Source organism: Leptodactylus fuscus, chromosome 6, assembly GCF_031893055.1.
Source record: "Leptodactylus fuscus isolate aLepFus1 chromosome 6, aLepFus1.hap2, whole genome shotgun sequence".
NCBI classification, from domain to species: domain Eukaryota; kingdom Metazoa; phylum Chordata; class Amphibia; order Anura; family Leptodactylidae; genus Leptodactylus; species Leptodactylus fuscus.
The window spans coordinates 35,912,138-35,933,205 of NC_134270.1; the positions used below are offsets into that span (position 1 = coordinate 35,912,138).

At 42.7% G+C, this 21,068-nt stretch overlaps 1 protein-coding gene across 5 annotated transcripts in view; it reads left to right on the forward strand.

Annotated features, from left to right (window-relative positions):
• Positions 1–21,068, forward strand: part of CEP164 (centrosomal protein 164) — a 114,337-nt gene that overhangs the window by 51,473 nt on the left and 41,796 nt on the right. For 2 of the 5 annotated variants that reach the window (XM_075279696.1, XM_075279697.1), the window contains exons 5-10: positions 6,682–6,846; positions 13,990–14,127; positions 16,303–16,380; positions 16,499–16,609; positions 17,570–17,851; positions 19,681–19,959. In XM_075279696.1, the coding sequence (XP_075135797.1) occupies positions 6,682–6,846; positions 13,990–14,127; positions 16,303–16,380; positions 16,499–16,609; positions 17,570–17,851; positions 19,681–19,959 (1,053 nt within the window). The remainder of the gene's footprint in view (positions 1–6,681; positions 6,847–13,989; positions 14,128–16,302; positions 16,381–16,498; positions 16,610–17,569; positions 17,852–19,680; positions 19,960–21,068) is intronic. The other 3 variants (XM_075279699.1, XM_075279700.1, XM_075279698.1) reach the window with 2 other exon arrangements.

The window sequence follows — 21,068 nt, forward strand, 5'->3', positions numbered from 1 at the left end:
CACTTTGTGATAAATTAGTGCATTTTGGGTTGCAGTTTCTGCACTCGGTCTCTAAAAGGTTTGCCGTCTCTGACCTAGGCAAACCAGAACTCTTCTTTACACTGGTGTGAGCGATAACCCTGATAGAGCTATCTAAGGATGGGCCTCACTCCTTTTGGAAGAGATTTTCTGGTTTGGGAGTGTTCACACTACTGTCGGTGTCCGACAGTCAGTGTCCGACGCTAATGTCCGTGCAAAATCTTGCGCGGACATTAGCAGCGGACACTCGCTGTGTCTGTTACATTTTGCATTGATTTAAATGGACATCGGGTGCGTTCTTTTACTGTCCGTGCCTGTCCTTAACTGTCCGTTCCCAAAGATGTCTGACTTTTCAAGCGGACAGCAAAACCAGCCATGTAGGTTTTTGCTGTCCACTTGAAAAGTCGGACATCTTTGTGAACAGACAGTTAAGGACAGGCACGGACAGTAAAAGAAAGCACCCAATGTCCATTTAAATCAATGCAAAATGTAACAGACACAGCTAGTGTCCGCTGCTAATGTCCATGCAAGATTTTGCACAGACATTAGCGTCGGACACTGACTGTCGGACACCGACGGTAGTGTGAACACTCCCTTTGCGTTTAATCCCAGACAATGAATCTAGGTTGAAGTTATAGGTAGATATCTTCTAAAAGGTGGCGCTAGAGTTATTCTTCCTTTTTCCATCAAGGAGAATTTTTTGCATATACAGTATGTATACATATAATATGACTAATATGGTAATCTGTACGCTGGTCATGTATAGTATAGTGAAATTACTACTTCCATGACCTTTTAATAAGTTGTTAGGGAAAACTGTGGGCAATTCTTAGGTCTGTTTCCCATGAGCAGATGAATGGCCTGCACTGACCACAGATTATCGTAGCACACACCCTGTTTGTATGGTTACAAGTCCTACCCTAAGAAAATCAGAATGAGGGGGGTGCTATAGGCGTTACTGTGAGTGAGAAAGGATGTTCCTGACTGATTGTCAGAAACGCCCTTCTGACGGTGAAGAGATACGGTACCGGGGGCACAGAACATGAACGCCGATAGTGTACTGAATTCAGCGCACTGTTGGCTTTGTAGCGGTGTATAACACTGCATGTGCCCCAAGTGGTGAAAGGTCCTCTTTAAGCATCCCTAATCTGTGTTCACATCTGCCTTCAATCGCCATTCAGGGATTCCTTGAAAAATGCAGAGGGTAAAGTCCTACAAGCAAACAGCAGGTTTTTCTCTCTGCATTTTTCAGGCGGAAACCAGGTGGACCCCAATATAATCTACGGGGTCCGCAAGTTCCATGGGTAACAGCTTTTTAAGCGGATAGAATTTCTGTATTAGTGACCAGGTAAGTGGTGTATATTACGGGTGTTAGTTGATGCTTGTGTATTACACGTAGTATGGGAGCATCAGTCTACACCTAGTAGCCTACAGCGGTCCCTAATCCCAACCATTAGGGACCTCTGCCATACAAGAAATACTGTAGCAGGAAAAAAATCAAAATGGCTGAGTTAGTATTTTTCACTGATTTGCCTCCCTAAAAAAAATGATAGTCATCAAAATATCATACATTCCCCAAAATTCAATAAAAAAAAATTCAATACATTCAATAAAAACTACATATTGTCCCGCAAAAAAGACTCCTTACACAGCCCCGAGCACTGACATATTAAAAAGTTACAGGCGTCAGAATAGGGGGATTCAAATATTTTTTTTTTTTTCTTCAAAATTTTGGATATTTGTAAAGATATTAAAACATTAAAAAAACAAAACAAAAAAAACTATACAAATTTGGTATCACTGTGATCGGAATAACCCGGAAAATAAAGCTAACATGGCGTTTATAGTACATAGTAGAAACCGTAAAAACAAAACCCGTTAGAAAATGGCGCTTTTTTTTTTTTTTTTTTCCAGTTCTGCTTCATTCTAAATTTTCCCCGGTACATTGTACAGAATAATAAATGGCACCACTTGGAAGTGCAACTTGTCCCGCAAAAATCAAGCCCTCATATGACTACGTAAAGGGAAAATTGAGTAAATGATGAAACTTTTGGAATTCAGGGAGTAAAAAATGAAAAATGTCTGCCACGTCCTGTAAGGGTTAAGGTTTCTTCTTGTCATTTCTATCGATTGCTCTGTCCTTTAAGTAAACCAGGATGTAAATACCTCTTATATTCTCCCAGATATGGTTGTTTGGCTGAATTGTTGCTGACGTACGCTGTCGTTTAGTGATAAATTATTCCATAATAGACATTTTTGAGCTCCGCTTATATTTCCTGTTGACATCGGAACATTTCTTCCATCCCAATTTTCTGGAAAGAAACGCGAAGTTCTCCTGTATTATTGCAATAGGGTAGTTTTATTGGGTATAATAAAATAATAGATCTTGTTTTAGAAGTGTGCAGTGCCTGCAGTAATATTATATTAATGGAACCTCTTTCCTTATTGCATATTTAGGCTCTACAAGCAGAGGACAGTCGCCTTTTCCGTGCGTTACGATCTCAAACTTCAGGTAGACAGAGCCTCAGGGAGGACCGTAGGGAGACAACTCCTATCAAGAACAGGGAGACAGGGCAAGGCTTTATATATTGTACAAAGCGAGCACCCCAAAGGTTGCTGCCTTTGGAAGTAGAGCAGACAAAGCCTGTCTTAATGTCAGAAAGAAGTCTATGGAGGACAGGGAGCCATGAGCAGAAAGATCAAGTGTGCCATCCACCTCCATATACTGGGCCGCAACACACAAAGCTTATACGTCGTAATGCATTAGATATATCCAGTGCTACAGAGGATTCTTCCTACGTAGAGTACCCTTTTAGCAATGTGGTACAACAAGCTAGTGACCTCAGTGAGGGAGAAGTCCCAGGTAAGATTATTCACCAGCAAATCGGCCAGTTGACTACGCATTTGGTGGAGCTAAATAAAGCTGATGAGAAGGGTCCTTTGGAAGAAAGGTGTCAGAATAGAGAAAAATACTTTAAGGAAGCAAAGACAATCCAAAAACCAAAGGCCAATCTAAAAAGCAGTGGAACAAAAAAGAGTGGTCATTGCTCCAAGGATGTAGAGACAAATGATCTAGAAGAAACATCTTCTGAAGGCATTGCTCTTCACATTCAAAGGCTTCTTTCTAAAGCTATCCCATCCACAACTTGTATAGACACCTTGGATGACTTAAGTGATTTGTCTCCTTCAAAGGCAGATAGTTCTCCGACATATCCAAGTGTTAGATGTCACTCAAATAGGAGGTTCCTCGAGAAACCATATGATCACCGTTCCTCTTCTCTGAAGATGGCAGACTCAGATTCTAGAGCTGTAGAAGAAACAATAAATAATGAAGGGAAGTATAACCCAGCACAATATGTGTGTCTCATGGATGACCAGTCAGATGTCCTAAATGTGACAGCTAGACCCTTATTGATAATGTCCGGTATAAATGAACAGAATTGTGTATTAGAGGAGGAGATGAGGAATCCTGAGGAAGAGCAAGGAAGCTATGGAAGTTTAGAGAAGTTACATAAGCCTGGAGGAGAGATGCTTACAAAGTCCTGGGTTGGAGCCCAGATTGAAAGGGATGATGACCCAATCTGTCCAGGAAGGTCTGGGGGAAGCAGCCCCCTGACAGATATACAGCAGAGCCTAGAGGTGAGGGAGTAGATATGGTAGAAAGGACGATGGGAAGAATACGGGAAGAATTGGACGTTGTGCTAACAGTATTACATTTTTTGATCTCTAAAAATGAATGATGGTAATAGATCAGTGAGATATAAGGTAGTAAACACATTCTGTATTGCTGGTCATAGTGGTTGCATCACTTAGAAAAATTCAATCCACTTTACGCCATGATCCAAAGTATCCGCTGGGTGATCCATGAAGTATTCTGGTCCCACTTACTCACTGCTCACCAGCCCTTCTCCTCTGCTTAGGGCTAGTTCAAATGGGGGCTGTGACCGCGTACTTTGGTCCTGATTTTGACACGTGAAGCCCCGTCAGAATAGGACCAAAATGTGACTGTCGCGGCTTTCGACCGTCGTGGCTTCCCACTCCGGAGTAAGCCCAAATGAATAGGTCTAGTTCGGAGGGTGCTGCCGCAAGGCGGACGCTGCGACTGAATCAGCCGTGGAATCTGCCTGAAGAAAGGGCAGCTCACTTTTTTTTTTTCCGTGAGCGTGAACATAAAGGACGCTAGCGGTCTACATAGACCTCTATTATGAGGGGACGGACTTTGAGGTGAATCTGCCCCTTCTCGCCCGCCCCGTGTAAACGAGCCCTAAGACCCCACGGGCTGGAAAAGCAGCGCAGTTTTCCTCCACAGACTTTGTTACAATTATATCTACGGGAACGCCAGCGGCGTTTCTGTAGATATAATTGACATGCTGCGATTTTCAAAACCGCAACGGCGTGTCCGCGCTGCGAATTTTTTTTTTTTTCCCCGCAAAGTGGGCATGGGATTCACATGAATCTCATCCACTTTGAAAGTACTGTAAAATGCGGCGTTTTTACCCGCGGCATTTCCGGCCCATGGGGTCCCGGCCTTAGTGTCCATTTAGGAGACCTCTAGAGCTGTCACTCGAGAGCAGAAGCAATGGGATAAGGCGCAATGACTGCAGAGTCCAGGACACAGCGGACAGTTTGGATGGCGATGCGAGGTCCATTTATAACCTTTTATTGTAGGTTATCCGTAGACAAGGCCGAAGCTGTGTGTCACCTAATGTAGACCCGTAGCTATTGTGCGAGCGGGTGTAGGAGTGTAGATATGTTCTCCTATGTGTGACTGACATGAGGGAATGTCGCTCTCCATATGTCTCTCAAAGTTTTAATAAATGTAAACCTAAAATTGTAGGCTGTCAGCTGAAGTAGTTGACACACTGCCGTTGTGACTGAGCTTTCAGAACAACATGCCTTCCATTAGGGAGATGCTTGTCACCTGTCACCATGCATACACTTCTCTCCCGTCACTAAGGCTGGCCATGAACATAACAATTTTTAGTTCAAAATGATAAAAAAAAAACACCAATTTTTAGATCAGTTCACAATGGTTTCAGATCATCCATGATTTTATACTCACGTGATCACTTCTGAAGATTCGCTCCATTATATTTCATGTGTCAGCATCAGCCCTAAATACCATTATCTATGTCAGATCTTCATACACCCTAATAAATACAGTTTATTTATTTTTCCTAAACCACTTCCAATTGACAGCTCAGTCCTATTTACTTAAACATTGCAGTACCAGATGCACCCATGGTCAAGGGTGGCGCTGTTTCTAGAGGAAAAAAATGAGCTCTAGTTCTCCAATCCTCGGGAACACCTTTAAGGGATTTCCCGAAAAAGTCAACCCTGTTTGCATGGCATCTTAGGGGTGATCTGCTTGGGACCCCTCCTAAATTGAACCACAATAGAGAGCTCCACTATGCTCCATGCATGTTTGGATCGCTGTGGTGGGTGCACACACAATAAGGTTTTGTTTATGATGAGGTAACCCCTTATCTATCAAGGCCTCCCCTCTTTGCAGGGTGTGTTGCTGCTTGCCCCCTATTATCACATGTTATTGGATGGCTCACCAGTAAGCAAGTTTTTAGGTTCCCTGCGGCACCACCACAGGAGAAATAAAGACTTACACTGTTTCTTGGAAGTCAGTAGTATTTCTGTGTAAAGGGCCCATTCACAAGGAAGAATCTGGTGCTGATTTTGAGGCAGATTCCATCTTGATTCTGACAGGGGGGTCGTCCAGTTTCAGACAAATGTTACTTGTACAATTTTCCAATATATACTTTCTGTATTGATTCCTCACTGTTTTCTCCATCACATGACCATTGACTGATTTTTAGTAAGCAGTATGAGAATATTGCCAAACTGTCTTAATTTTTCATTATATGAAGAATAACTCACTTGTCTCTCAATATGTATGTGAAACTGAACTTGCCCTTTAAAGGGATTCTACCATTAAAACACTTTTTTTTTCTGGTTGACACGTAGGAATAACCTTAAGAAAGGCTATTCTTCTCCTAACTTTAGATGTTTTCTCTGCGACGCCGTTCGGTAGAAATCCCGGTTTTCGTTGGTACGCACTGCACAGCACTGGGGGTGTCCCCAATGCTGTGAGAGAACTCTCCAGCGACGCCTCCATGTTCTTCAGGAACGTTCTCTTCACGCGTCTTTTTCCTGTGCGGGCAGTCAGACTTGTAGGCCTCGGGCAGAGCCGACTGCGCATGCCCGTGGCCACAAGAAAAATGGCCGCTTACACAGTAAGTAAGTAGCCATTTTCTTGTGGCCATGCACGGCCATGCTCTGCCCAAGGCCTACAAGTTTGACCGCCTGCGCCGGAAGAAGACGTGTGAAGAGGACGTTCCTGAAGAAGATAGAGGTGGTGCTGGAGAGTTCTCTCGCAGCATTGGGGACGCCCCCAGTGCTGCGAGCGAACTCCTTTGCATACCAACAAAAAACGGCGCCGAACAGTGGCGCGGAGAAAACATCTAAAGATAGGAGAAGAATAGCTTTTCTTAAGGTTATTCCTATGTGTCAACCAGAAAAAAAAAGTGTTTTAATGGTAGAATCCCTTTAAATAGCCCAAGTCATGAGACCACGTCTTACAGTATCCTCTTATGTATGTTGTTTATAGATTTTTGTGATGTATATTTTCCCACTTGTGCTTTTTCTGGATAGTCTCTGGGAACCCCCCTTGGACCAGTACAGGGACCTCTTGGCGGTCTGGCTCCTTTACGTGCAATGGGTGAATCTGCTGGAGGGAGTGGTGGAGTGCGAGGGTCTCTGAGCAGCAGTGCAGGAAGTTCTGGAGGATTCGACAGTCTGTTGGGGGGAACTTCTGGAGTAAGTACATTGCTATGCATGCATATATTAGTCACTTAGCAGTTGTTGTGTTGACTGGATCCAGTAACACTACATGTATAAGGCAGCTTTGGGACCATTTTGTGGCTCCATGTTGCGTGTTCAGTTTAGGTTGGTGAGGTCCAACTACTGGTACCCTTGAGGATAAGCTGTGGATGCAGAGAGTCTAAGTCCCCTACTCTAGATAAATTTGATATTGTTGAATAACCCCTTTAACCACATGAGGACCGCCGTACGTAAATTTACGGCCTCATGTGCTGGTACCTAAAGACCGGACTATTGTCGAAATACGTCCGGTCTTTAGGTGCCATTTCGGAGCAGATCGCGCCCCCCCCCTGGTAACAGTCCCGCCCCTACCTCTAGCCCGGGACTTGGTGAAGATGCCGGGGACCGATCTGATTGGTCCCCGGTCATGTGATCGCTGTGACAGCAAGTCACAGCGATCTCTTTTATTTACAGTACAGGCAGCGTCTCAAGTCTCCTCCCTCTCCTCTTCTCCTTACACATTGTTACTTTGTGAGGAGAAGAGAAGAAGGAGAGAGACTTGAGACATTGCTTGCTAAAAAACACCCATATACACAGTTTCTACTGCCCGATCCTGCTCCCAAACCCATCGATCCCCTAATTCCTAATCCCCTATCCCCAAATCTATATATAGATCATATATATATATATATATATATATAAAAAAATAAATATATATATATATATATCTGTGTATATCAGAGCTAGATAGGGAGATATATATATATATATACCCACCATATAGGTATATATATATATTTCTGTCACTTGTATAGCGCTAACATATTCTGTGGCGCTTTACAGAAAGTGTCAGTCACCGTACCCTATAGGGCTCACAATAAATTGCTCTCTAGCACCATATATATATATATCTACCGTATAAATTTTAGATATATATATATATACATATACCCGCCATATAGGTATATATATATATCTGTGACTTGTATAGCGCTAACATATTCTGCGGCGCTTTACAGCCACTCTTCCAAAGAGGGCTCACAATAATCAGCTCTCTAGCACTATATATATATCTACCGTATAAATTTTAGATATATATATATATATATATATATATACAAATATATATACCCGCCATATAGGTATATATATATATCTGTGACTTGTATAGCGCTAACATATTCTGCGGCGCTTTACAGCCACTCTACCAAAGAGGGCTCACAATAATCAGCTCTCTAGCACTATATATATATCTACCGTATAAATTTTATATATATATATACATATATATATACCCGCCATATAGGTATATATATATATATATATCTGTGACTTGTATAGCGCTAACATATTCTGCGGCGCTTTACAGCCACTCTACCAAAGAGGGCTCACAATAATCAGCTCTCTAGCACTATATATATATCTACCGTATAAATTTTAGATATATATATATATATATATATATATATATATATATATACCCGCCATATAGGTATATATATATCTGTGACTTGTATAGCGCTAACATATTCTGCGGCGCTTTACAGCCACTCTACCAAAGAGGGCTCGCAATCAGTGACATTATGGCGAGGAGGTTTTATACTAGTGAGGAGGCATACGCCATTCTTTGGTCAGATGCATCAGATGCGTCTGACACTGAAACATTTGCAGACAATGAAAATGACAATACAAGTGTCATTTCAGATTTGTCTTCAGGGGACGTTCTCCCTGATGACATTGACTCTTCAGATGGTGAAGGTGCAGGAACTAGCAGTGCGGCAGCAGACAGTGACACTTTCCCACTAATTGATGTGCGTTCCCTCCAGTGGGCACCTGCTCCATCTTTTGCCCCTAGAGTCCACCCATTTACTGCATCTCCTGGCATAACAGTGGATGATTCCCAATTTACCCACATGAATTATTTTAGTTTATTCATAAGCGACGACCTCCTCAATGAAATTGTCCTTCAAACGAATTTATATGCCACCCAGTACATAACCCAAAAACCTTCCTCTGCCCATGCCAAAGATTGGACACCCACAGATCTGGTGGAAATGAAAAAATTTTGGGGCCTCACCCTAAATATGGGTATTGTAAAAAAGCCCTCAATCAGATCATATTGGTCAAAAAGTCCCGCACAGTCAACCCCAATATATTCGGCAGTCATGTCCAGGCTTCGCTATGAGCGAATAATGAGGTTCCTTCACTTCAGTGATAATTCACAGGCCCCCCCAAGTGATGATCCAAACCGTGATCGGTTATTCAAACTGAGACCCCTCATAAATTATTTGAACCACTCCTTTTTACAACATTACACCCCAGAGCAAAACGTCAGTGTGGACGAATCCCTCCTTAGTTTTCACGGTAGACTGAGCTTTCGCCAATATCTCCCTTCCAAACGGGCAAGATATGGCATAAAGCTATATAAGCTTTGCGAAAGCAGTTCTGGCTACACCGCCGCCTTCAGAATATATGAGGGACGAGATAAAAAAATTAATTCCCCAGGATGCCCCCCAAATTTTCCCATCAGTAGTAAAATAGTGGTGGAGATAATGCAGCCCCTGCTACACAAAGGGTACCACTTGTATTGTGACAACTTCTATTCAGGTGTGGCCCTATTTAGACACTTGCATTGTGCAAGCACAGGAGCATGTGGAACCATGCGCAAAAACCGAATTGGTTTTCCGCAGCAGCTAGTGGGGAAGGGCATACAAAAGGGGGAGTCCTGTTCTTATTCTTGTGAGGAGCTGTTGGCGGTGAAATACAGAGATCGGAGAGATGTCTATTTGTTGAGCACAATACACCCCACAGGAACAGTGGCAGTGAGGGAAAGAGGGGCAACAGCAGACAAGCATAAGCCAATAAGTGTGTCCGAGTATAACAAACACATGGGGGGGGTGGATTTAAGTGATCAAATCTTACAGCCCTATTTAGTAAAAAGAAAAACCAAAACCTGGTATAAAAAAGTGGCCATTTACCTCTTTCAAATTGGAATCCAAAATGCCTTTTTACTTTATAAAAAGAAGGGAGGCACCGACAAATATCTGGATTTCCAGGAAAAAATAATTCACAACCTCCTTTTTGACCCTCAGGACCCCATAGAGACCCCCCAGTCTGAAGATGTCAAACGACTCACTGAAAGGCATTTTATTAGTCTACTTCCCTCCACAACAACACGAGCTAACGCGCAAAAAAAATGCCGTGTCTGCACCAAAAATGGGCGACGCAGAGATACCCGTTACCATTGTCCCTCATGCCCCTCAAAACCAGGCCTGTGTATTGTCCCTTGCTTTGAGAGATACCACACTGTTCTTCATTATTAGATCTCTTCCCCAGAAAATTCCACTTCTAATTTTGTGATTGCCACCAAGCCCCATCTTTTGCATAAACCTGCAAATTCCTATTGTTATAAACTCTAAATTCCCTAAATTATACCCCTAGATGAATACATTGGGGAACAAAAATACTAATTACATTTTTTTGCATCTTTTTCAACATTTCACAAAAAATCTGGATACTCTAAGAAGATGCTAAAGCACTTATTGAATGCCTGCAAACTATTCTAGCAAAATCTGGCCTACAAAATCCAATTAGCGCTCCATCCGTTCTGAGAGCGACCGTGTGCCCGTACATTCGGGTACCAGCACATATGGGGTATTGTCACGTTCGGGAGAAATTGGGTAACAAAATGTGGGGTGCAATTTCTCCTTTAACCCCTTGTGGAAATGCAAAATTTGGGGTAAAGCAACATTTTATAGCAAAAAATGTCATTTTCCCATTTGCTGGGCCAATTCTGTGAAACAACTGTAGGGTCAAAGTGCTCAATATACCCCTTGATAAATTCCTTGAAGGGTCTAGTTTCCAAAATGGGGTGATATTTTGGGGGTTTCCACTGTTTTGGCACTTTGGGGGCTCTGCAAAAGGGACATGATGCCTGCAAACTATTCTAGCAAAATCTGGCCTACAAAATCCAATTAGCGCTCCATCCATTCGTACATTAGATTACCAGCACATATGGGGTATTGTCACGTTCGGGAGAAATTGTGTAACAAAATGTGGGTGCAATTTCACCTTTAACCCCTTGTGGAAATGCAAAATTTTGGGTTAAAGCAACATTTTATAGCAAAAAATGTCATTTTCCAATTTGCTGGGCCAATTCTGTGAAACTCCTGTAGGGTCAAAGTGCTCACTATACCCCTTGATAAATTCCTTGAGGAGTCTAGTTTCCAAAATGGGGTCATTTTTGGGGTGTTTCTACTGTTCTGGCACTTCAGGGGCTCTCCAAATGCAACATGGTGCCTGAAAGATATTCCAGCTAAATTTGCCCTCCAAAATCCCAATAGCGATCTTTACATTCTGGACCTCACAGCATGCCCATACATCACTTTACAGCCACATATGGGGCATTTCTGTAGTTGGGGGAAAATGCGTAACAAATTGTGGGGTGCATTTTCTCCTTTAACCCCTTGTGGAAATGCAAAATTTTGGGTTAAAGCAACATTTTATAGCAAAAAATGTCATTTTCCAATTTGCTGGGCCAATTCTGTGAAACTCCTGTAGGGTCAAAGTGCTCACTATACCCCTTGATAAATTCCTTGAGGAGTCTAGTTTCCAAAATGGGGTCATTTTTGGGGTGTTTCTACTGTTCTGGCACTTCAGGGGCTCTCCAAATGCAACATGGTGCCTGAAAGATATTCCAGCTAAATTTGCCCTCCAAAATCCCAATAGCGATCTTTACATTCTGGACCTCACAGCATGCCCATACATCACTTTACAGCCACATATGGGGCATTTCTGTAGTTGGGGGAAAATGCGTAACAAATTGTGGGGTGCATTTTCTCCTTTAACCCCTTGTGGAAATGCAAAATTTTGGGTTAAAGCAACATTTTATAGCAAAAAATGTCATTTTCCAATTTGCTGGGCCAATTCTGTGAAACTCCTGTAGGGTCAAAGTGCTCACTATACCCCTTGATAAATTCCTTGAAGGGTCTAGTTTCCAAAATGGGGTCATATTTTGGGGGTTTCCACTGTTTTGGCACCTTGGGAGCTCTGCAAATGGGACATGGTGCCTGAAAAGTATTCTAGCAAAATCTGGCCTACAAAATCCAATTAGCGCTCCATCTGTTCTGAGAGCGACCGTGTGCCCGTACATTAGGGTAACAGCACATATGTGGTATTGTCGTGTTCGGAAGAAATTGTGTAACAAAATATGGGGTGTAGTTTCTCCTTTAACCCCTTGTAAAGATGAAAAATTTGGGGCTACAGTAACATTTTATTACGAAAAAAGTAATTTTTCATTTTCACGTCTAAATGGTAAAAAAATCTGTGAGACACCTGTAGGGTCAAAGGGCTCACTATACCCCTTGATAAATTCCTTGAGGGGTCTAGTTTCCAAAATGGGGTCACATTTGGGGGGTTTCCACTATTTTGGCACCTTGGGAGCTCTGCAAATGGGACATGGTGCCTGAAAAGTATTCTAGCAAAATCTGGCCTACAAAATCCAATTAGCGCTCCATCTGTTCTGAGAGCGACCGTGTGCCCGTACATTAGGGTACCAGCACATATGGGGTATTGTTGTGTTCGGGAGAAATTGTGCAACAAAATATGGGGTGCATTTTCTCCTTTAACCCCTTGTAAAGATGAAAAATTTGGGGCTACAGTAACATTTTATTACGAAAAAAGTAATTTTTCATTTTCACGTCTAAATGGTAAATAAATCTGTGAGACACCTGTAGGGTCAAAGGGCTCACTATACCCCTTGATAAATTCCTTGAGGGGTCTAGTTTCCAAAATGGGGTCACATTTGGGGGGTTTCCACTATTTTGGCACCTTGGGAGCTCTGCAAATGGGACATGGTGCCTGCAAACTATTTTATCAAAATCTGGCCTACAAAATCCAATTAGCGCTCCATCCGTTCTGAGAGCGACCGTGTGCCCGTACATTAGGGTACCAGCACATATGGGGTATTGTTGTGTTCGGGAGAAATTGTGCAACAAAATATGGGGTGCAGTTTCTCCTTTAACCCCTTGTAAAGATGAAAAATTTGGGGCTACAGTAACATTTTATTATGAAAAAAGTAATTTTTCATTTTCACGTCTAAATGGTAAAAAAATCTGTGAGACACCTGTAGGGTCAAAGGGCTCACTATACCCCTTGATAAATTCCTTGAGGGGTCTAGTTTCCAAAATGGGGTCACATTTGGGGGGTTTCCACTATTTTGGCACCTTGGGAGCTCTGCAAATGGGACATGGTGCCTGCAAACTATTTTATCAAAATCTGGCCTACAAAATCCAATTAGCGCTCCATCCGTTCTGAGAGCGATTGTGTGCCCGTACATTAGGGTAACAGCACTTATGGGGTATTGTCGTGTTCGGAAGAAATTGTGCAACAAAATGTGGGGTGCATTTCCTCTTTTAACTCTTAGTAAATGTGTAAATTCTAGGGCTAAATGAATATATTAGTGATAGGAATTGAAAAATGTAAATTTGACCTCCATTTTGTTTTAATTGCTGTGAAATGCTGAAAGGGTTAAAAAAACTTTCTACCTGCTGTTTTGGATTCTTTCAGGAGTGCAGTTTTTAGAATGGGGTGACTTATGGGGGTTTTTATTACAGAGGCCTTTCAATTTCCCTTCTGAACTGAACTGGTCCCTTGAAAAATGTGTTTTGGAAATATTCTTGAAAATTTTGAAAATTACTGCTTGATTTGTAAGCCTTATAATATCTGAAAAAAATTAAAGAGTGATTAAAATTTGATTGCTACATAAATGAAAGACATGGTTAATTATATTTATGAAAAAATTTGGGTGGTATGACTTTCTATTTGAAAGACATGCAATTTCAAAGTTTGAAAACTGCATTTTTTTCCAAATTTTCGCCAAATTTCATATTTTTTAATAATCAAAGACATAACATACCGACCAAAATTTACTACTGACATGAAGTACAAGGTGTTACGAAAAAACAATCTCAGAATCACTTGTCTATGTTAAAGCGTCTCAAAGTTATTGCCATTTAAAGTGACACATGTCAGTTTTGAAAAAAAAGGCCTGGTCTTTAACATACTTTTGGGCCCGGTCCTTAACCGGTTAAACATAACTTTATTTTTATGAATATACATATTCCTATATCTTTTCATCAGATCTCCACTGCACAGCCACAAAAAAATGCATCCTATATGAAAAGCTCCACTGTGAAGCAGCCGGAGGAGAGAGTGAGCCTCGCTTTACCAGGTCTTGAAGAGGAAGATGAGGAAGGGGATCAGGAGAGTGAAGATCAGGTACTAGACATTGGTGACTTAGGGGCTGTTCACATGACCGAAAATTAAGAAGCATTTGAGGAAGACTTCCGCCTTAAATTTCTCTTCATTTTCACCATTCCGGCCTCCTGTGGTAGAAAGTCATGACAGGGATTCCATTTTTCACCGCTGACTAAACCCAAATAATTAAGTCTGATCGGTTGGGGGTCTCATGCCTGCAGAATCCGCCGCAAGATCAAGCAACATGTTTATTTGATCTCTGCTTCTCATTGAAAACAATGGGAAGCAGAACCGGAACTGAACCTGCTGCTGATTTGGGGGCAGATCCTTATTGACCATAAGGACCTGTCTGAGCTTTAGTGTTCCAAATCATCCTGACGCTGAGTTCACACTACTGCCCGGACTCCGTTCTCGGGTTTCCGTCTTCTGCATGCAGAAGACGGAAAGCTGTCAGACCGGGTCCGGCCTTGAGCGTTGGTGAGCGTTCTAAGCTCTCTGCCGCAAAACCGTTTTTTTTAAAAACCGGACACAGAGTACTGCATGTCCGACTCTGTGTCCGGTTTAAAAAAAACCGGTTTCGCTGCGGAGAGCATAAAACGCTCACGGCCGGACATCTTTCAAACCCATTTTATGAAAGAGTCCTGCAGGTTTTCGTCTCCTGCTCTGTTTTGTGCAGGAATCGGAAACCTGTATGAACGGAGACTGGGGTGCAGATGTGAATGACCCCTGACAGGTTTCCTTTAAGATTTCCAGTAAAGCTACTCCTTTGTTATATGAAGTTTTGGGGGACATAAAACACTTATGCTGATTTTTAGTTTCCTATCACGTGAATAGGTGACTTTAGAGGAGGTTTCCAAGAACTTAAAGGGGTTGGCCACTTTCAGACCAATATTGACAAACAAATGTACAATAAAAAGATATACAATTTTCCAATATACTTTCTGTATCAGTTCCTCACAGTTTTCTGGATCTCTGCTTGCTGTCATTCATTCTGTTACTTCTAGAGGATAAAACTCTGACCATGGTCATGTGATTTATGGCCCATGGTCATGTGATGAGCACACAGGTGCACAGCTGATTACCAGGCAGATGTCTGATTACTGTGCTGTGATTATAACGAGCGGCACCTGTGTGCTCATCACATGACCATGGACCGTAAATCACATGACCATGGTCAGAGTTTTATCCTCTAGAAGTAACAGAATGAATGACAGCAAGCAGAGATCTAGAAAACTGCCAGGAATTTATACAGAAAGTATATTGGAAAATAGTATATCTTTTTATTGTACATTTGTTTGTCAATATTGGTCTGAAAGTGGCCAACCCCTTTAATATTGATGACCTACCCTTTGGATAGGTTTTCAATATCAGAGTAGTGGGAGCCTGACATCTGATAACCCTCACCTAGTTGTTTAAGAGTCTGTAGTGCTTCAGCAATCGGCAATGGTGCTAGAAGTGAGAGTCCACTTGATCTGACATTGATGACCTACCTTAAAGGGATCCTATCATTAAAACTCAATTTTTTGTCCCTAACACGTAGGACTAGCCTTAAGAAAGGCTACTCTTCTCCTACCTTTAAATGTCTTCTCTTCGCCGCCGCTCCGTAGAAATCCCGCTTTTCGTTGTTATGCAAATGAGTTCTCTCACAGCACTGGGGGTGGTCCCCAGCACTCAAACAGCCTCCATCGTCTTCTGGAACGTCCTCTTCATGCGTCTTCTTCCGGAGGTGGCTTCAAACTTCTAGGCCTAGGGCAAAGCTGGCTGCGCATGCCTGCTGGCCACAAGAAAATGGCCGCTTACACAGTATTGTAAGCGGCCATTTTCTTGTGGCCGGCGGGCATGTGCAGACGGCTGCCTGAGGCCTAGAAGTTTGAAGCCACCACTGGAAGAAGACGCAAAGAGAGCCCATTCCTGGAAAAAGATGGAGGGGGCGCTGGAGAGTTCTCTCGCAGCATTGGGGACGCTCCCAGTGCTGTTTAAGCGCTGTGACCCGCCCCCATTGCTGCAAAAGAACTCATTTGCATACCTACACAAACCGGAATTTCTACGGAACGGCGGTGCGGTGCGGAGAAGACATCTAAAGGAGGAGAAGAGTAGCCTTTCTTAAGACTATTCCTGCGTGTTAGGGACAAAAAATTGAGTTTTAATGATCGGATCCCTTTTCTTTTTATGACTTGTACTGATGTTGTGTTTCAGAGTCCTCGAGGATCTGCTCGTCTGCTCAAGAATTTGCACATGGACATAGGATCTCTAGGAGGTGGCTTTGAATATGAGGTAAGGTGTGATATTACCCACTAAATCCACATGCCTAAAAGTTGCCTAGCATGGTTTAAATCGGTGCAGTAAACTTATCAAATTAGAAGTGGAAGTTCCATTTCCATATGTCATCCAGGAGAGTGAGCGCAGAGATGAATCCATTGCAGCCAGCTGTACAGACGAGGGCTCTGAGCCAGAGTTACAGAACCTTGGAAAGTCCGAGGATGAAGAGGAGAGCCAAAGAGAGGTGCCCGGGGCATATGACATCATGCAGCAGTGATGTCATGGACACCCTGCATGTGTGTGATCCCTCCTCACTCACCTGTAGCCTTCCCTACCTTCCTATTAGACCGCTTCGGTAGCATTGTCTACTAGGTTAGTCCATACTTTTTATACTGTTCCATATGTTTCTGTGGTACATTGATATATAGCTGTCAGGTGGAGGCTAGTAGGACACTCGTTGGCTCTCAGTCTGGCTAATGTCGCCCTGTGGACACGTTTAGCACATATTAGGTAACTTTCCTGGCGTACACACCAAACATACATTACAGACACGATGCAAACCCAGCCTTACAGAGGATGACTACTGTAGAGGGAGAGATTATATGAAGCACTTATACGATTTATTTCTTTAACTAAATCTTTATTGGGTATTATGGGATGCCATAAATACAACTCTGAGGTAAATATTATTGCAGACATATATCAAGTTTATCTTACAGGTCATATGAGATTTCCTTTGACTTAAAGATTTCACATTTCCTTTGTTGCCTTCCACTCACTTGTATTTGTAACATAGTCTGATGGTTACTGATAGCATTCCCAGACCGGGACTTGAGGACACTTCTTTTATTTCTTACTATTGCTTGGTTTGGCCTTAGCAAAAGTGTAGGATCTTGAACTTGCACTTATACCTTATAGCATACCTTCAATTCAGTGGCGTAACTAGGAATGGCGGGGCCCCGTGGCGAACTTTTGACATAGCCAAAGAGATCTCCTCTCAATTCTGGTTCTTTCCTGCTTTTGATAGTGACCTTGCACAATTCCTTGTGTATTGCAATCCTCTCTGCTGTGGATTTCCCTAGTCCTGGTGCATGTTTGCCATTGTGTTTGAGTGGTTTGGTTCTAGAATTGTGGAGTTCTTGACCCGCTTCCTTGGATTTTGCTTCCATTACACATTGATATTCCCACTAATAACTCTTTCTAGAAGGAATTAAAGGGGAGTCCGAGTGTTCATCCTTCTTCCCCTTCCACTGGTCAGTCATCACCAGGAGTCCAGGACACCAGTGTGGCAAAAGCACAGACTGAGCAGCCTGGGGAGTCAGATATACAGGTGGTGCCCAGTGTGTCTGCAGCCGAAAAACCTGCACCAAAGGAGAATTCTGCACCAAACTCCATTGAGATTGATGCTAAGGAAGAAAATTCTGCTGCTTCCTTAGCTGGAGAGCCTGGTTCAAGTACCGGGGATCATATCCAGGACGCTCAGGATGTAAGACAAGACCCTCACCCCTGATGCCTAAGAGTGATTCTGTCTGCAATAGCTAGTGCATGTCTGCTGTACTAGACCCTTATAGTAGCTGATCTGTGGTAGGGGTCCTATTCAATAATAGTAATATATAGGTATATAATAAGCAAGTACTTGTCTGCCTTACATCTGAACAAGGGAAAGGCAGAGGGTTCTTACTTCTTCTGAACCTATGGCCTGCTGTATAGAGGTCGAATACAACCTTATGGAATGGGAGCTGGCTTCTCTATCCTCAGACCAACAGCTTATGGCACAAGATGCCGCTTTCAGCTAGATAGTATGACATTGAATGGAGCTATCCACTATTTATTCAGCATGGGATATTATATTATATAATATTTTGGCCAGACAGTGTAGTTATACATGGCCGGTCATGCAATGCATTGACAATCCAGGTCCTCCACAGGAAAAGCTGCTCTCTGTTCTGACTCAGAGGGGGGTCCCTGACAATGTGGAATCTATATGTGCTAATAAGACATGTGGACAGGGCTAGTCTTCATGACAAGATCTCTTTAAGGCTAAAGCCCCACTTTGCAGAAGTGCAACATTTTTTGTTGCAGATTTTGCTGCAGTTTTTTGAGCCAAAGTCAGAAGTGGCTTGAAAATGAATAGAAAAAATAAAGGAAGCTCTTAGATGGTTCCCTGCTGTCGAATGCACTTCTGACTTTGGCTAAAGAATAAAAACAACACAGCAAAATCTGCAATAAAAATGCGTTGCAATGTGGGGGATTAACCCGAAAGCAGTTTATCTATCCTCTGAATTAAAGAAAGAAACCAAAAAATAATACAGCAGTTCTCTTAATAATGTTCACATGTCACTGCTAGAAACAATTGTGGGTGCAGTGGTCACAAGTCATGTAGATGTGTACATTGGTGGAGCAGGAAGGACACAGAGCAGCAGGGGACCCAGGAATACTCGTCACAGGAGCAGCAGGGGACCCAGGAAGGCTCGTCACAGGAGCAGCAGGGGACCAAGGGTGGGTCGTCACAGGAGCAGCAGGGGACCCAGGAAGGGTCGTTACAAGAGCAGCTTGGGAATTGAAGGGTGAGTATCTTTCTCCTGTTGACTTTTCTTAGGTTTTTTTTCAGAAATTGCCCTGAAAACAAAGGTCCTAATATTTAAGGAACCCCAAAATTAGGTTATTTGTCTGTAGGTCCTTCTACATTAACAACTTCCATACACATCAGTGGCTTTAGGAAGGATTGAATATTGCACTTTTTTTTTTTTTTTTTTGCTTCGGCGCAATTTACAAGAAAAAAATGCAACAAAACCAACATTTGCATTAAATATTTGGTCAGTGGCGGGTTCCCTGGAGCCTCAGGCCCTGGGCATCTTAGAATCCGCCACCATATTTTACTTTTGAAACAGCAGATTTCAGTAAATCTTCCCTTCTTGCTTATTAGTACTCTCCCACTTCAGATAGAGTAACCTTCCACAGCTACTTGTGTAATGCATCCTTGCACTTTTCCTGTACTTCTTAAAGGAGTTGTCAGAGATGGTGGAGTAGTGGACTTGAATGGACTTAAAACACCCCTGTTCTCATGAACCCTGGGGTCCCAGCAATCAGACCACCATCAATTCAATTTGCAACTTATCCACTATCTTTTGGTTAGGGAAAAACTTACTTTGGTGGGACAACTCCTTTAAGGAGCCTTTCTTCTGTGGATTTCCCATCTTGCATGTTTGCCTTGGTAGTGGTTTGCTTCTAGAATTAGTCTTGTGGGATTATTGACCCTACGCCTGGGCATTTTTTACCATTGCACATTGAAATACTATTAACTCTTTCTACAAGGAATTAAAGGGGAGTCCGAGTGTTCATCCTTCTTCCCCTTCCACTGGTCAGTCATCACCAGGAGTCCAAGACACCAGTGTGGCAAAAGCACAGACTGAGCAACCTGGGGAGTCAGATATACAGGTGGTGCCCAGTGTGTCTGCAGCCGAAAAACCTTCACCAAAGGAGGATTCTGCACCAAACTCCATTGAGATTGATGCTAAGGAAGACAATTCTGCTGCTTCCTTAGCTGGAGAGCCTGGTTCAAGTACCGGGGATCATATCCAGGACGCTCAGGATGTAAGAAAAGTCCCTCACCCCTGATGCCTAAGAGTGATTCTGTCTGCAATAGCTAGTGCATAGACCTTAATAGTAGCTGATCTGTGGTAGGGGTCCTATTCAATAATAGTAAACCCTGTGAGTATAATCCGGTATATAATAAGCAAGTACTTGGATGCCTCCCTTTACAGATATTCTCCAGGACGTCACTAAAAAATCAGAACATTTTGTGTATCTGAATGCAGTAGATAAGCTGCGGAAATCACATTTTATGAGCCGTCTGAACAAGGGAAAGGCAGGGGGTTCTTACTCCTTCAGGTTGTTAAAGGGGTTGTCTTTTGCTAAAGGGGATGCTGCTTTTTGCTGGACAGAGTAGCATTGCATGGCAGCCATTCAGTGGCAAGTGGAAGGTCTTGCAATGCATCAACAGTCCCAGTCCTCCAGAGGCAGGCTGCTCTATGTACCGACTTATAAAGGGTGGTCCCTAGCAATATGACCTCCATACTGTATATACTAATAGGGCATGTGGACGGTGCGTGTCTTCATGATACAACTTCCTTAGAGCCATTGACCAAGCCCATGTGTTTTTAAAAAGCAGCAGTGACCTTCGTGATGTCATCACATCACTGCTCCGTGATTGGGTGCAGGGGTCACATGTCCCGACGATACGTCATCACTGTAACAGAGCAGAACAATGACCAGCAGGGGAGTGGTTAGGTGAGTATTACACTGCTTGTTATGTTAGGTTCCCTTTAAGAAAATGCTCTGAAAATACTTTCCTAATATTTAAAAACTACAAACTAGAGACAATCTCAATCCCTCCATTGAGATTGTTTGTCCCCCTCTCCTTGAATACTAGGGGACTTATAATCTTGTGACCATGGTTACTTAATTTGCTGCGTACTTTGGTCACCATAACCATAGAAATAAAAGACTTGAAACCTGTGTAAGACTGGATGGGCGGGGGAGGGGGCTACACTTCAATAATTATTACACTTTGTAGCTGTGCTTTTTCAGGTTGTCATGACCTCTGTAGCTGTGAATGGTTTATAATATCTAATATATCCAATTCTAGTGGTCACAGTCCCACCGCCTGTATACTCTTGTACACAGGCGGGGATTGATTCTTG